At 35.6% G+C, this 17,629-nt stretch overlaps 1 protein-coding gene across 4 annotated transcripts in view; it reads left to right on the forward strand.

Moving 5' to 3' along the window:
- The first annotated feature begins 382 nt into the window (after positions 1-382).
- TENT2 (terminal nucleotidyltransferase 2) overlaps positions 383-17,629 on the forward strand; it is a 36,185-nt gene continuing 18,938 nt past the window's right edge. Inside the window, exons 1-11 of one of the 4 annotated variants that reach the window (XM_063295565.1) lie at positions 383-553; positions 3,826-3,976; positions 4,460-4,590; positions 7,673-7,922; positions 8,661-8,775; positions 8,882-8,973; positions 10,413-10,479; positions 11,030-11,099; positions 13,846-13,922; positions 15,004-15,132; positions 17,077-17,120. In XM_063295565.1, coding sequence (XP_063151635.1) covers positions 3,863-3,976; positions 4,460-4,590; positions 7,673-7,922; positions 8,661-8,775; positions 8,882-8,973; positions 10,413-10,479; positions 11,030-11,099; positions 13,846-13,922; positions 15,004-15,132; positions 17,077-17,120 — 1,089 coding nt within the window. In that variant the 5' untranslated portion in view covers positions 383-553; positions 3,826-3,862. Of the gene's footprint in view, positions 554-3,803; positions 3,988-4,459; positions 4,591-7,672; positions 7,923-8,660; positions 8,776-8,881; positions 8,974-10,412; positions 10,480-11,029; positions 11,100-13,845; positions 13,923-15,003; positions 15,133-17,076; positions 17,121-17,629 lie in introns of those variants that run through there. The other 3 variants (XM_063295564.1, XM_063295566.1, XM_063295568.1) reach the window with 3 other exon arrangements.

The raw sequence follows: 17,629 nt of genomic DNA on the forward strand, positions 1-17,629 counted from the left end.
GTGGAATTTTCTGCCCAATGACAATTGTAATTTCCCCGTTATCTTTGAGAAATAGTTTATTCTGTCGGAGTATTGTGCCTTTATATCCGCCCAAAACTATCGTTATTTAGATCGAAACTCATGCTGATTTTACGTAAGATAGGCGCGAGAGTCATGAGACTTCATCCTCCAAGGACCAGGAGCATATCCTCTCCTGCGCGGTCCGATCCACGTGCTCGAACAACGGATCTACTGCCAAGGGCGCATGCGCAGAACGGGATGCCGAAGACTTGTGAAGAGCGGGGAGGGAGGTTACCGAGGCTGATCAGAAGAGTGGGCGTTTTGGAGCGCTTCCGGTCGGGGCGCTTTGGATCCGGGGTAGAGCAAAGCCTCAGCCATAGAGATGGTCTCGTTTAAGGAATTTCCGGTTTACTTCCGGAGAATTCCACCTGCCTTTCTTTTTCTCCCCAGAAAGGAGGGGAAGAAAACAGACTAGGCGGCTGGCCTCGGAGAACGGTGGGCCTCGGCCCTCAGCCGCTCCTTTCGCGCTCCTGAATTCCCCACCCTCGTCGGAGTAAGTTAAAACAACCTTCGCGCAGGTTGTAACCCCGGAGCGGACGAGATGAAGAGGTCGCCTCTTGGGCTTCCCCTTGGCCGAGCGGGGATCCTGCTGGGTCTTCCTTTTCAAGCGAGCCGACTGTTGGGCCTGGCGGCCTTTTGAGAGAAGGCAAGAGAGCTTGTTTCTGGGCCGTTGGTTAGGATGTCCTAGGGTCCCTGCCAAGGCGAGTAACTCTCGGTGGGGCATCCGGGAAGATAGATCTGGGTAAAACCGGTCTCAGAAGCGGGGATCTTCACGAGCGTCGAGGGTTATAGTGCCTCAGCAACCTGGACTCGCACTCGACGTTTCTTGGTGCTCTGCACCGTTTATTGCTATTAGCTATTACCATAACCTCCGACCCTCGTGAAGATCCCCGCTTCTGAGGTCGGCTTTATCCAGATCTCTATCTTCCCGGATGCCCCGCCGAGAGTTACTCGCCTTGGCAGGTCACACGACAATTCAAGACGGTTTGGTTTATAACATGCTTTCCTTCCAGATATTCTGTACGTAGATTATGTTGTCTTTACAGTTTGGCAACTGCTTTTATGTTGTTTTAAAAGAGGAAGGAGGTATACTTCAACCTCACCCGAAGAAACTCTTTCCAACTTTGCAGACTGATTCTTTAATCCAAGAAAAGACTGGGAAGTGAAGGTGAATGCTTTGCCAAGCCAGTAACTGGAAGCTCCTGAAAGTTGGTGTGCTGCATCTTTGATGCATTAGTTTAAAAAGGTCATCTATTAGCTTGCCCTTCATTTTTTGGTTTATTTACTGAGGAGAGTGTCTCATTTGGAAAGATTTGGCTCTTCTGGTGTTGATGAAAATCTATAAGAAAATCTAAGCAATTTTTTAATTAAGAAAATTTTTAAAAATCTACTGTTGAATAAATCCTGACAGTAAGTGCCCCTAAAATGAAATCAAAGTGATTTAGGAGAAATAATTCACGGTAATGGTATCTGGTAAGGAAGATATATATATTGCCTAGTAAGGGGCAAAGTGATCGAAAATGTGTGTGTGTGTGTAAACCTTGTAATCAGTAGGACATGATTGTTCTCTAAAATAAAAGATTCAATAAACTTGTTTTCTTCTGTCCTTCTCTTGGGTGTTGTGTTGTGTGCTCAAATCCCAGATGGAATTAAGTTATATGACCTTTGATCCTCTGCTCTTGACAGAGGAGAAAATATTTGCTATTTCCTTTCCAAACTGGGAATTTGCAAAAAGCATCAGTGTACAGTAGTCTAATTGGGAGAGAAACCTGTGAGGAAAAGGAATTATCTTTCCCTTCAGTTTTTTCTCAGGAAGTCCTGAAAAGATAATTCTTCCCTACCAAATTTAACTCTTAAGGAGGACTTACCTTCTATTCTGTGCAGAAGTAGAGAAATAGAAGAGAAATATCCTATAAATGTATTGCGGTGCAACTGCATAATTCTTATGATTAGTGCTTCTCCATAGTTTTATCTTCCATCAATTTTTCTAATTTGCTTTTAAAGCTTTCTGAGTTGTTAACTATGAACAAATTTATAGCAAATTCAATAATTTCAGTATGTGTTATATAATTAAATATTTCTTTTTGTCTGACAATTGTTTGATAAATTAAACTTCAGATGATATAAAAAGGGAGAAAAATATGCCCCCCTTCTCTATTTCAGCCTTCCTCAAAGTAACAAACTTCAGGGGACTTCAGTTCCTGTAATTCTGATACAGCATGACTATTAGTTATGCTAATCTGGGATTATGGAAATTGAAGTCAAGACATCTTGAGGGCACCAGGCTGGGTAAGTGCTTTTACACCATATGCAGATATATAAATCTCATCACATTTCCCTTGCCATTTTTAAACCTACAAAAATAGGTGATGTTCTTGCATAGTTGCTGCAGTCTCTTGATAATTTTGATTATTTTGAGATAGTGTGACCAGAAATATATTGGAAGTTTCATTTTAATCTGTCCTAATGTTCATCATCATTTGGTAGAAAATACTGTTAAAATTCAAAATTACATACCTAGAATAAGCCTTATTGAAGATGATTCAAGATGAGATCAGTACCCAATATTGCTTCATTTAGCCATTTGTGTACTGTGAGTGGGTCAACAGGCATACAAATGCAAATTATATGCAAAGCTGTTACCAATACCAGTTCAAACAAAAAATGGTGAAAACATACATAATATCTCCTTTACCGCATCATGGTAGAAATTATAATCACCTATTAATTTAAAATTCAAAGAGTATTTAACATATGGCCCTGTTGTAGAATTACACCTAGTATCCCTGCTATTGGCCATGCTAGCTGGGGCTGTTGGGAGTTGTAACTTAGAGCAAGACCAGTCCATGAAGGCAGTTCTGTTAATGGTTATTCAATGCAATGTTGAAATTGCTTGGCTGCTGGAGGACAAACAATAGGAAAAGCTCTTGCTTCTCTGCCACCATTTGAGCAGTAGAGTATATAGTCTATTGAAAACAAAGTGCTGGACTACATATGGTTTGTATGAACTGTCCTCAGTGCAATATGTTTTAACTGTTTGGTTTATTGTTTTTAATTTTTTGGTGACTGCCCTGAGCCACTTAGTAAATAAGCAGTCATATAAAGTGATAGAATAAATAAATATCAATATCAGTCTCATTGCACAAGTTTCTTTTGTTTTCATTGGAGATTATTTTCTGGTGGTGTGTTTGCAAAACATGCATATGCTCGAGAGCAGGATGGAAATATACTTAAGATCTTGTTTGGTCATATCGGTTACCATATATGCAATTCTCTCAGTTCCTATAGTAGTATAAAGGCTTCTGATATGTATTTTATAAGCCACTAGGGACTAATACAGTTACAACTGTAAAGTAGTTATTGTGAATGCTCTTTATGAAAAATAGATGTTCAGTGGAAATACAGTTTCAGTAAAAATACATATAAGGGATATCATCTCTGAAGGGATTGTATATGAACTGTAATAAGGAAGTCTGCTTTGACTTAATACAAATATGTTAATACAAAAAGTATTTAATAATACAGATATTAAAATATACAAATAGTATAATACAATATTATATTGTATAATTATATATTACAATACAGAAATATAATATTAATAGAAATATTAATACAAAAGTGGCAAATATTAATTTATGTACATTTTTCCTTGTAAATATTGATATAAATGTTTTGAGAGTATATTTGTCAAAAATCATATCAGTTCATAGTAATTGTGAATACATTTTTGTTTATTTCAGTTTCATTTAAAACTTGATATAGGTAGAAGAATACATATTGACTTACAGCACAGAAGAGCATGTTCCCAAATTCTTCCAGTTTGAGTCGTCCACCCTTTCCACTAGAACGCCAACCATATAATCTCTTCATTAATCTTCCAGTGAACATACCTCCTGTTCTCTTTCACCAGCAACTCCATAATACGTGAGTATGGTATTGCTTTAATATGAAACTTACTAGACGTGTTTTCAGAACAAACCATGCCGGGTAGCAAATCTTGAAATTTTGATATTATGTAAATCATTATAGAGAAGTAATTTTGTATATGCATACGTATATATATGATTGCCTTGGAAGGCAGAGTTGTGTAATCAGCTTAAGTTGTTTGTGATTCTTATATAAAATAATTAAGATTTTTAATTGTAGGGTACATACTGATGTGTTACTATTTAAGTAACAGTTTGGTTATATATGGTTTTTAAAATATGTATATATTTTATTGAACATTTTAATGGAAAAAAGCAACAAAATGAAAAAAAATAAAAGCATGAAATAAATGAAACAGAGATTTAGAAGCATAATAAAATTGAGTAAATTGAAAACAAATTTTCATAGCAACTTTAGTATAGTTCTGGTTTTAATAACTTGGTAAGTTGTATAAGTAGTAATATCACACTTTAATATCCTTAGAACTCTGGTGAGTGGTACTCCTTCAGCCATCCCACCTGTTTCGCCACCACACTTTGCCTGTAGAAATGACAGTCCAGTGCATGGATCAGCTACACCTATGTTATTCCGATGCAGAAAGTAAGTAACTTATATAAATATGACAGGAAGAATTATTTATTATATTCACAGTAGCTGTGGAACCTACCAGTTGTGAAGTCAAACAGGTTCAGTTCAATTTTATTGCGGTCACTGACCAGTACAAGATACAATTCTATAAAGATATACACATTAACCTTAAAATATGAACCATCTGATTTAAAATAATTTTAAATTTGAATTTACAAGTTCCAATTAAATGTTAAAATATATTTAGATCACAAAGTAAATCAGCCCCTTAATCAAATTTAAAAACAATCTTATTAATTTACATTATCATTACTAATATTCTATCAAATATAAGTATCTATAAAATATGATATGTAAAATATTAAAAAGAGTAATAAAAAGAGTAAAATATGAACTGAACAAATAGTTAATCTTACCTATAGTAAGAGACTAGTAGGGATCATAAGGTGAGCCACACACCTTCAAATTCCATGGGACACTATATTAAAGATGGACACCCTGAAGAGTCATGTACGGTCCCCAGAGTTTTGGAGGCAACCCATTCTGTCTCCTTCCAAAAATTATCACTGAATTATAATTTTCACTATGACAAAAGGTAAACATTAAATATTAATTACATTGAAATGAAGCCAAATTTAGTTCTAGTTTGTTCTGGCCCTGTTTTCTTTTTGGAGAATAGCCTTCAGATACCTTTCAAAGATCAAATGCAGTCCTCAGCTTTTAAAAGTTTGAATAGCAATGGAAATTTTCTGAATTCTTCAGTACTGTGCTAAAAAGTGTTCAGAAGAAAATTTAAAGAAGTTTAGAGTTAGAGGCTCAATCTTACTGGGACTTAGATATGATGTTACTGGACTAGATCCAATGTGAATGGAGTTCTATTCAGAATGATTCTGCTGTTAGAATTTTTCTTCTTCTGCACTCCTTAGAGCTTACATTCTCCGTTCTGAATGTGCTCCCAGATTTTCAAGGTACATAAGGGTCTAAGTTTGTTGCAGGGAAGGGTGGTGGTAAGTTGATAAAATGTTCTTCTCCCATTCCATCAGTGAGAAAATTTTGGTGGGTCAGAAACCATCTCTGAATAGAAAGAGTCCTTCCATTTTCAGAAAGCAAAGTACTAGAGCCAAGCCTGCCTTATTTTTAATTTGGTAGTTACCTCACTGGATAACGGAGATGCCTCATATTCAAAATTTTGGAGATTTTCACATTGCTATATGCCTCCATCTATGATAGGATTTATTTTTTACATGGCTGTACATTTGTGGCTTTCTTTGTGTTTCTTGTCTTTCTACTTACAATAGCAGAAAGTCATGGAAAGAGTACCAACTTCCGAGAACCAAAAGGGAAAAAAGTCATTGCAATTTGTTTGCTTGTTAACAAAAGTGATGGACTCAGGCCATATGCAAACAAACAGGAAAAAAAAAAACTGTGTCTTAGTTACTGACAGCTCACAAGCTTGGGAAATGAAATACATAAGCCAAGCTGTATCAGAGGAACTTGTCTGGTTTTTTTCATTTGCATTAGTGAGTTAACAATGAGCTTCAAATTATAATACTTGCATGATCAGTTTTTGTGTAATTTGGATGAAGATAATGGCCAACGGAAATATGTGGAACATAATGTAGGTTAAAGTGCAATTTGTCTCGGAACCTGATACTTTCATCAAGAAGCTGAGAAAGGAAACTTTGGCTTAGATTCTCAATTTATATTCAAAATGTAGCTAATTAAAAAAAAATTCGGTATAATCATGGCTAGAATTAATGCAGTGTTTAAAAAGTCTCTTTATGCTTCTCAAATTCTTGTGCTTTATTTGTTACAGCACCAGCTACACGTGCATGACTTCCAGCTTATTAAGTAACTGAATGATTTGATTGTTATAGCATTGAGACATACAGGATATTTTTTTTGCAGGGATTTGTTTAGATTTTAATTGGCCACTTGAATGTCAATAAAGCTAAATTCATGAAAACTCACTTGGCTGCATATGTGTTTTGACTCATAAATATTTAGGGATTGTAGAGCATTAGCATTTTTTATCTGGCACTGAGTAGATATGGTTCCTAATATTTTTGCTTTGAAGTTTCACTAAAGATCAGTTTAAATTACTGATTATCTCTTTTCAGGGGAGTGTTCCTTTTCCCTTTTTCTGATATGTAATCGTTGCAATCTCACTAGAGGCCTGATGGTTATTGTGATTTGTTTGTGGGCGAACAGTGCTGCAACATGAAGTGTTTCCAGACACCTGGCAGTGGGCTACTACTTCGTCTCATAGAGTCATATCAAATAAGCCAAAGAGAAGCACCCATTGAAAACTTTGTACAGACATAAAATTGATCTTGTATGCAGCAGCCTTGACTAAGAAATAATGGCAAGATTTCTTGCATGAGTGGCAGGAACTTTTGTCAGTATTTCTGGAATTGAGAGTGTGAACCATCTATTTTCAGACCACAGTGTTCACAATGAACAACACGCTTGTGTACTATTAAACAAGTGAGTTTTTCATTTTGAATATTGTAGTCTGAAAATAAAATCATATCAAGCTTACTGAGGCTTCTGAAAGCAAGATGTTTTGTTACACCAGTTGACAAATTGTTGCTTTCATATATAAATACTGTGAAATGAAATACAGGTTCTTTCTTGCCCAGATCAAACACTTTACTGTCTGTACAATCTAAACCTACACAGACATTTTCTACATTTTGAATGGCTGTTGTGGTAAGTTTTCCCATCTCTTCTATCTTTCTTATCATTCTTATCACTGGGTACACTTTGGACACAGCTTCTCACTGCAGTACACTTTGTAAGATGTGAACTTATTCTCTTGGATAGGGAATGTTTCAAGAAAAAAATGGTATGCTTTGTGTAAGTATGGCTTCATCAGGTTAAACTTTCAGTAACAAAACTCGTATTTATTTAATCTAGCACTGTGTTTCCATGGGGCACATATTGGGTTCCCCGTTTAAAAGAATTTAGTAAATCCTTATAAAGCATAATGCATAGTTTTGCTGGAATATTCACATTAATTAGAAGTATTTACAATTGAGGTTTTTGTTGCATATTTTAAATGAAAAACTGTAATAATTTTTTATGTTTTTAGGAGGTTGAAAGAACAAGATGTTCCGTATGAAGTAAAGCGCCAGCGATTTCATTCACCTCATCGTGAATTAACTTCAGCTAACCAAGCAGTGCCTTTAATAGAAGATCACAGACATTCATTCTCTGGATCAATTTCTTCACCATTATTTCAAGCACATTACATCTCAGATTTAGCAGGATGTGTGCCACCATTACGTGAACCTTCCTTTACTGAAGCTATAGAAGCTACACTTCCTGTAGCCAAAGATAAGGCAAGATTGAATAAGTATATTGTTTGATTGCAAATGGCCAAATTATTGCAGGAAACTAATTTGTCTTAAAAAGCAAAAAAATAGGGTAATAAAAATAAGGGTAAAGTCTCAAGATGGTTTAACGCATTTCTTGCATTTAAGAACCAGTTTATAGAAATTCCACTTTCCTCCTTCTGTAACTAAAAAACATATTTTTCTTAATTAAATATTTAAAAATCCAAAGAATTGCATCCCCTTCCTGCAGAAGCTTGTTTGTCCTCTGCAGCAGATTGAACCTTGCTTCCAATCCTAATCAAAGTGAGTAGAAGGAGGCTGTGCCTTGTGCTGCATTAATCTTGTCATCCAGGCTACCTGCTAGGGACTGTTGTAGCAAAGGTTTCCCACTGCTTATTGCAGTATAGCAGCAATTTTAAAGGTAAATCTATCAGATTTTCCATAATTAGAATTCAGTTAGAACAAAGCCCAATTTGTTTTTGATTGCCTCCAACTTCCAAGAATAAATGTTTCTTGGTCTTGTGACTGATGTGCTGCTTAACTTCATAGCCTTGAAATAATCAATCTTATTTATCAGAATCTAGACAATTTGTTATTTGCAGGGAGATCTAGTGTGAATCAGATAAAAGGCAATGTAGGAATGATGACTTTTTTCCCTAAAAAGCTTGTATTTGTTCACTAATATTTAAAAGGTTGGATTGATATTCATACATTAAATGTAATTTGTGTTTTGTATACATAAAGTTAAGTCAGCAAGTACTGGAGTTATTTCAAGTATGTCAACAACAAATCTGTGACTTGAACAAAAAAGAGTTTTGCCGTACTCAACTCCAAAGGGAAATTCAGCAGATCTTTCCAAGTATGTTGCAATTCTGTATATTTATTACTCATTAAAATACTTAAATTTTGGGCATTTGAGTTCTTCCAAAGAAGAATGTAATCTTTGAATTATTCTTGCCTTGCAGATAGTAGACTATTTTTGGTTGGATCTTCACTGAATGGATTTGGTACTCGTAGCAGTGATGGTGATTTGTGCCTAGTGGTTAAAGAAGAGCCAGTAAGTACAGGAAAAAAATTTAAACCTCAGTATCTGAAGTTTTTTTTCCCTAAGAGAGAGCACTGAAAGGGAGATGAATAAAGAAGAGGAAGTGAAACTAGTTTTTAAAAAGTCAAATTTAGCAATAAGATGTAGGTTGAGCTTGTGCAAATTCTTTACTGAAAACAGCTATTCCTTCAAATCAGTTATCCTAATGCTTTCCAAGTAACAATTCAGGTTAGTTTCTTAGTAAGGAAATAGAGAAATAAAACTATGTCAATATAGTATAATATAACGTACTTTATATTACCCTCTCTCCATTGGACATAGAAGAATTCTCCATGGCCATGCTTGTATGATTCATATACAATTTCTTGTTTACATGATGGAAATACTTCTCCATCTCAGAAAGATAGAGAACTGCCATACTGCAATTTTTTAAGATCACGAGAAGGACACATCCTGCATGCTGTTTTTTCTGAAACAAAAATAAGACAATTAGTGGTGTGAGCTCTGCAATTTTAAATAAGCTCTGTCCTTGCAAAAATGGAAGATAAAACCCCACCAGATAATTTGAAAGAAATCACTTGGTGTTAAAAGGGTGGTTTGCTGCATTACATGCTACATTAGCTTTAATAACATTTTTAGGAGGCATTCACATCAGTAGTAAAAGCCACTAATAAGTGACTTTTGTGACAATAATAATTATGCAAATACACATCATATAGAGGATTCAGTTTATATACTAAGAACTACTGCCTAACTACTGGGTTCTATTTTAGTTCCATTAATTTGTCTGTTTTGTTGTTTGGACTTCTAAAATGGTGTGGGTGTGTGACAAATAGCTTGAAGCAAATTTGGGAGGGGGACTATGAAATACTACTTCAATGAGTTATGTAGTCTTTAGATTTATTTTCAGTGGGCATATGGATGTTATCATTACCAAAATGAAATGCTTGGATAGTTGTAAAAGAGATCAGGAAGAATTGAGTCCTATTCTCCATTCACTATTGCTCCAAACAATTGCTGTGATCTAAATAAGCAGAATGTTGGCAAAAATTACCCCTCCTGAATGTCTCTCTCTGCTACAACCTCCTACATTTTGACAAATGAAATTATCCACTCCGTGTGTGTGTTTAAATCAGGCTTCCACTGTCCAGAATTCTAAACATACTGATTGCCCATAGTTCTAAATTTCTTGGGGACTTTATGTGATAGAAAAAAATCCCTGATGCAGTAGTTGAACTCTAGAATATGGGCTGCCATAAGCATGAGACCTTGAGCTTGTTCCTGCTGTCCTTTAAGGTACAAAGGGCGTTGATCTTGTGGATTTACTCCATTCCTTTCCACTTTACGCATTCATTTGATGAAATGTTTCCACTTGAACATTCAGAATTGTCTATACATGTCCAAATACTTCCATCTTGCTTTAAAACATTAATGGCTGTAATTCCTTTCAGATGAATCAGAAGACTGAAGCAAGACACATACTCAGCTTACTCCAAAAACACTTCTGTAGGAAGCTTTGTAAGTTTTTGACTATTTTTATAGTGAAATGAATATTGTTAAGTTGTTTATAGTTTTCATTAATAGAAATATTAACATTAAACATTAAACGGCTAAAATAATTGAGATTGCACTTATGTCTTCTTGAGTTAGTGATCCTTATTTGGATTTGAAGTGTATTTGTGTTCTCTTGTCAGTAGCATGGCTTTTAACGTTTTAGAACATTTTAGTGTATGTTTTTTGGTGAAGATTTGTTTGCAAGTCACATTTGTTATATTTCTAGGGAAGTACAATATAATGCCTTACAACCAAAGTAACTGGTAGGTATTATGATGGGTTGTTATGCAGATTAATTTTCTTGTGTTTTAGTAAACAAAATTTCAAGCTAAAACAAGTTCTTAAACTTCTTAAAATTAAAAAATCTGCACATTTCAGATATAATTCAGAAGAAGTGTTTTGGACCTTGCATCTGAACAACATGAAACTGTATAGGAAATATGTTCTGATATATTTCCTGCTGCAAAGTAGTGTTTATATTAGATGTTATGGGAGTTTTTCCTCTTCTTCACAGCAAGCTACATTGAGAGACCTCAACTGATCCGAGCAAAAGTGCCAATAGTAAAGTTCAGGGATAAAGTCAGGCAAGTAACTAATTACCATTAGTTTTTCAGATATTAGCATTTGGACTGGGTGGGCTCACTAGTATGGGATATGTTTCTTAGAGTTTTCTATCAGTTTGCCATTTGATTTCTCATTAAATGTCCAGTGAACACCACTATTTCATTATTACAGCAGAGTTTAAATATTCCCTTTTTCTGACATTTTGTTTCCATGCATGCTTTTATTAGTAGAGAAATGGCTGTGGTTGTAATGGCTGATCAACTTTTTTCAATAAAACTAATTCCATTTAGTTTTGTGTTAATAGAATTCAAAGGAAGAGGGGAACTTGTGGCCTTCCACATATTGCTAACTTCCAGTAGCCCCAGTAGCATGTCCAGTAGTGAAGAATGCTGGATGCAGTAGTTTAGTAACATCTGGAAGACCATAGGTTCTATATTTGTAATGTAGAAGAAATACGGCATGTGATACTATTTAGACAAGGGACATCAGGATTAATTTTGACACAAGAAAGGTGAATGCCTCTTCCCTCTGCCTTGGCAATATCTTTGTTGTAGTTATCGAGTAGCACAGTATGCCCAAAAGACAAACTATGAAGTCTGCATTTATTTCAGGGTTGCAGAAGAAGCATGCTTTTGTAGGGTCTTCCATGTTACACTCTTAAGATTGTTCATTCTTCTTGTGTTATGGTTTTCATATTCCTATGTAAAGGGATAAATATGCCAGGCATTTTACTATTGGTTATACTATAATTCACTGGTGGAGCCCCTTTTTTGCAGAAGATCCCAAATGGGTGACCAGTGATATGATAATCCTAGAGAGCTGTTGCTATTCAATGGAATCAGTACTCAACTAAATTCTTTGGTATGACTCAATATAAAATTGATGGCTGAACTCTTAAGGCAACTCAAAATTATATTCATTATTGCAAGGAAAGAGTTCTCTTCTTGCAGAGTGGAGAAATCTTGCTTTTTTTGGTCTTTTCTTTCCACTTACCTGGCAGAACCTTTTCTTCCTTCCTTTGCCTAGCAGAGAGAGCTTGCTTGCTGTATTTCCTACTTCTTCCCCAGCAGAGTGACCTTTGCAGCAGGGCAGTCAGACCCAGTCCTCCTTGCCTGACTCCTCTTTCCTTCCATTAGGCAGCTGCTATCTCCTAGTCCGTCTTCCCTGGATTAGCCAAGCCAGACCTTGCTCCTGCATGACCATACCTGGAGAGCCGATGCTTCCTCAGAAGCACGCTGTCCTGTACAGTGAGAGCAGACTGGTCCTCTTGGAAAGTGGCATTACTTAGTGAGGGAAGCTTTGGGGTGCTAGATGCATAGCCTGGCCAGCCAGTCCCTGTTATTAAGAGAAACCCATTTAGGCTGAGGCAAGCCAGGAGGCCCTCTCTGCTGTGCTGCTCCTTTCCATCCCTCGGCCTGTGCTTCCACGTGGTGGTCAGCACCTTGGTCTTGCTGGGTAGTTGGAGTATTGATGTGGGGCTATAGAAAATGTCTTGAAGGGTCATCATCTCAGCTTTGGAGAGCAAAAAATAGGCATATATTTTTCCTTATCAAACCTTTCAACATAATATATTTATATTTTGTGAGTCCTGTGTCTGCACTGGCTGCTTTTAAAAACATCACTTAGTGCGGATAAGGAAGAGGTTGTGCTATCCCACCTATTCCCCAGTACTCCCATGTACAATCACCAGTTAAGTGTCTTTCCTGCTGTTGCTCAGGAGCACATAGGCTCTGCCAAATTATCAGCAGAATAATACACTGGCTTGTTCGTTTGTTTGTTTTTAGCATTTTTGCTACTCCAGAGTTTGTCAGGATTTCCTGATTGTCTCACTAACAGATTTTGTACCTTTCTTATATCTTGCTATTTCTCAAAGGTTTGGTTTGCAACTATGATCAATGCATTGCACTTACTTTAATTATATTCAGTTGTTCAAGCTCCTCTACAATTCATTAGAATCTGTTTTCCCAAGACCTTGATAAATGATGTGTCTGCTTAAATATTTGGCTTGCCATGGAGCAACACTTAATTGTTGCCTGGGCTCAGCAGTAGAACATTTACAACAGCAATGCCTTTGAGCAAAGCCAAGTGCATTTCATTCATCACTCAGTATCGATGGCCCAATTGCGCGCTCTAGAATTTACAGGCAGAGCAAAGAGTATCTAAGGCAAGCTGCCATGAGCACATGCTATATTTACAATAGACTCCACATGCTTACATAAATAGGCACTCACTTCAATGCCTAAAATACAGTGTTCTGCAACTAGGCATGAATGGAGGACTTCACAGTATAATTTTTTTCCATTATGATCATCTACATATTAACCAAAAGGAGAGCTCAGAGATATACTTAAATAGACAAAATACTGGTTTTGGTGATTGGCCATTGTAATGCGAGGCTTTCCAATACTACTTTTTCCATCATGGAGGCATCCCTGTTCAGGTACTTGAAAGAAAACTGGAGCAGCAGTTCAGTCCTAGTCAGGTGGGAAATGTATCATCCTAATAAGAATGTGGAGATTGTTGCCCAGCTCCAAATACAAAGGACAGGATGCCATGCCAAACAATCTGAGGGTTTTAGGGATGCCAAATGTTGAAAATACTAGCTCTATTTTGTGTATGTGTGCACACAAAAACGAGTAGTGGTATTCTACTAGACAAAATTATTTATCTTGGAAAAGAAGTTTTGCCCATCATGGTTTTTAATGCAATACAATTTGGATCTGTTTGTAAAGTACTGGTGCAAATTGAATTCGTTTTTCTTCCTAGCTGTGTGGATTTTGACTTGAATGTAAACAATGTTGCAGGAATAAGAAATACATTCCTTCTGAGAACCTATGCATACAGTAAGTAGTCTACACATTGTATCATATATTCAGTTCCCTTTGGTGTCCTTACTTTCTTTGAAAATGGAGGATAATCAGTACCTAAGGCTTTGGGGCTACACTTGCAAACTTGAGAGAAAACCATTGTATTGAAAAACCTAGCAAATGGGTTATGGTGGTTGTAAAGAACATGTCAGAATTCAGATATTAAACAATATCTGCCATACTAATGGATTTATAAAGTATAAAGAGGTAAGCACAGATTATTTAACATGTATTAGGGTTAGGACTGGGAGTGAGTCTAATGGTTTAATTACTGGCTTATCATTAAGACAATTTGAATGCACAGTAAAATGTGGTAACAGAGTGTTTTTTAGCAAGTTAGCCAACCAAGTATGCCAGTAAGTATTTTCTAGTGTTTTCTCTTCTACACTCCTGAACTGTCCATATTCTGTGGTTATTGAGCATGCTCCCTGCACTCTTCCTTGGGCTGTTTTTAATGTGACTTCCCTCTCAACTTCCTTTTAAGCTATTTCCCCCTTTTTTAAGTTCGATGCTCCCAAGCCAACTAGTGCCTTCTTCTTGTGAGCAGTCTTACTATTTGGCTACATATAGTTATAGGCAGTTTTTCTATCAGTGTATAGAATAGCACTGGTAAAGCATGTGGCAGTTAATGAAACAGGTGGATTTTTGTCCCAAGATGTTTATAGTTCCTAAATTTAAGTAGTATTAGGAGATGGCAGAAAAAGAAAGATGGGAAAGTTGGATAAAGAAAGTTGCCTGAAAGAGATTCAGTTTTTTAGCTGTATTTACTTCAGTTAAGGAAAAATAGTTAGAAGTGAAGCTATGAAAAAGGTTAATGGTAGGAAGGATGGATTCTCATAGATAGAGAGAGTTTCATGTGTAATAAATAAATGTGGGATAAAAATATGGGATAAAACTTTTAAAAGCAAAATATCTGTTGATATCCATAACCCTAGCAATGATACATGAATGTGTGCTCTAGTTGAGAGGTCACTGTTGAATTAAACTGTATATAGCCATTCTCATTAAAGAAACACCTAAGTGTTCTACCTGTCAAAATTCTATTTCTTGTTTATAGTTGAGAACCGAGTGCGTCCATTAGCGCTGGTTGTAAAGAAATGGGCAAGCTTTCATGGTATAAATGATGCCAAACAAGGCACTTTAAACAGCTTTAGTCTTGTGTTGATGGTTTTGCACTATTTACAAAGTAAGTACATGTTGATCTTTTGGAATTACTTTTCCCCTGAATATAACCCTTATCAATTCCTCTTCTTAGAGTCACTTGTTAAGAAACTACAAGCAGTGTCTCTAGAGAAAGTATTTTCTCTTGCTTTTACTTCTTTCACTTGTGCCATGTTTTTGATGCATGGAAGGTGTTTATTTCTCTAGGAAACATGATAAACTGGACTTCAGTTTTTCTATCAAAGGAAGTGTGTATCCTTTAAGGATCTGTTGCATTAATATTTATGAAAAAATACTGAAACATACTGTAATATTATCATTAGATTTCTTGCTGTTTCTTAAATACAGCAGGAACAAATTAGAAAATCGGCCATTTATTTTAACATTCTTGTAACTGACTCTGTATTTTAAATGGGATCTGAATATTTAAAAAGCAATTACTGCCATAAATTATTGTACTTTCCTGTTTCAAGCTGTGTTTATCAGAAATTTTATGACACCGAAAACTGAATGGATGGGAATATATAACCATCACTGGATTTTTATCACAGGCAGGAAAAGCTTGGTCTTATGAGTAAATTATTTCATTTTTAGTGCCACTTATTTGTTCTCTATTTTTACCTAGTTCATGTCTACAAAACCTGATTAGTTTCATTTTAAAAGGGAAATGCATGCACAGATCCTGAGCTCATTGGAAGAAGGACAGGATAAAATTATGCTAATCATTTTCAGATTCTGCTTGTAGTAGGGTGTCCTTTAGCTATGATGATTATAATTAGGGATTAGGGAAATAAAATGGGAACTCTTTTTTTAAAGCAATATTTATATTATTGTAGAAACTTCTTTTAGAGATTATAATGTGATGATTTATTACTATTAATTTTAAGCCATACTTTATAATAGTATATAGTATAATACAGTAATGATAAGACACATATTTGTTATCATACACATGTCAGTCCAGCCATTTCATGCATCTGATGAAGTGACCTGTAGTTCATGAAAGGTTTTGCCTTTTAATAAAATTGTTAGTCAGAAAAGGTGCTATATGACTCCTTCTGATTTTTTGCTACCATAGCATAACACAACTTTCCTCCTTTAATCTAATTAATTATGTTTTCTCTTTAAATAAAACCATAAGTGTTGAAGTAATACATTGTTGGGAAACTGAGCCTTCTATAGCAATACTACTTCTGTTTTTCCTTTGAGACCAATTAAATATGTTGATGCACCAATTTACAAGTTCTCTGTCCCAATGGAATTATATAGCTCACTCAAGAGTTTTGCAGATAGACAGACAGATTCACTGATAGATTCTAGAAGAGGAACAATTTGGACAGATTGGCCTTTCAGCCAAAGAGTTTAAAGATTGCACTGCATATAAAATACAGGTCAGTACTATCATGAACATTTTTTGACATGGACATAACGAATCGCTGTCCATCACATTAGCTTGCCCCTAGGATTCTAGTAGGTATTTTAAAAAAAGATGTAAATAATTAAAAGACAACTTTTTATTCATTATTAATACTGGTAGTGACTATTTGGAGACAAGTTAAATTTCTCATTAGCTGAAAACTAGATATTACTCTAGATATTATTGAGAACCTTGGTTAAAGCTTAATTTTATTTTGATAATTTAGAATTGCATATTCTGCAGAAACCTAAAAAGCATTGTGTTCTATAATTATAAATTATATAAAATGTCTTCGGTGTTAAAAATTCCACATGTCCCTGGATAAATTTATATTGCTAACTTTGGCTTAAATGAGCAACTTTCATATTCTCAAATGTTAATCAGTTTTCACACACATTTATGCAGGTAATTTGCTTAATTTAAAAGGCTAGAAATCTGCATTTTGGAATAAGCATTTGATTCTAGACCTTCAGTTCACATCACAAGTGTAGTTGGTATGTTGTTTTCTGTGAAATATATGAATCACAGTGATTTTAAACTTTTTTTTTATAGCCCTACCTGAACCTATCCTTCCATGCCTCCAAAAATATTACCCAGTAAGTGCTTCTTATAAATTACTACATAATATGTTTATTAAAAAATGATTACCTTCCATATGACTGTTGCTATTTCACTATTACATTGGGGTAATGACAAAATATGCCTCTGACCATGTTTGTTAGAACTCCACAATGCTCCACCATGTGTATAGAAAGTTTTCCTGCAGACTGACTCATTCCCCTTTTTAAATACAAGTCAAATTTTACAAGGCAATTCTGATTATGACCATTTGCTGAGAAATAAGAACTACAGTATTTATTTCTATGAGTTGCATACATTTCTCTTTGTTAGCTGGTGGAAAAAGCAATACTGGCAGATTGGATTTCTCATCTTCCTGCAATGTCTTATGCACTGTCAGATCTGCTCGAGAGGTTTGGGGAATCTCCCTTAGAAGATTTGGGAGCCGTGTGGTGGGAAGAGTAATTGGATGTAGCCCCATGAATCTTGATTCCATTTTGTGTTTAGGATTGCAGCATATTACCTTATGATCCATTCTGCATGTCAG

The sequence above is a fragment of the Candoia aspera genome, chromosome 2, assembly GCF_035149785.1.
Source record: "Candoia aspera isolate rCanAsp1 chromosome 2, rCanAsp1.hap2, whole genome shotgun sequence".
NCBI lineage: Eukaryota > Metazoa > Chordata > Lepidosauria > Squamata > Boidae > Candoia > Candoia aspera.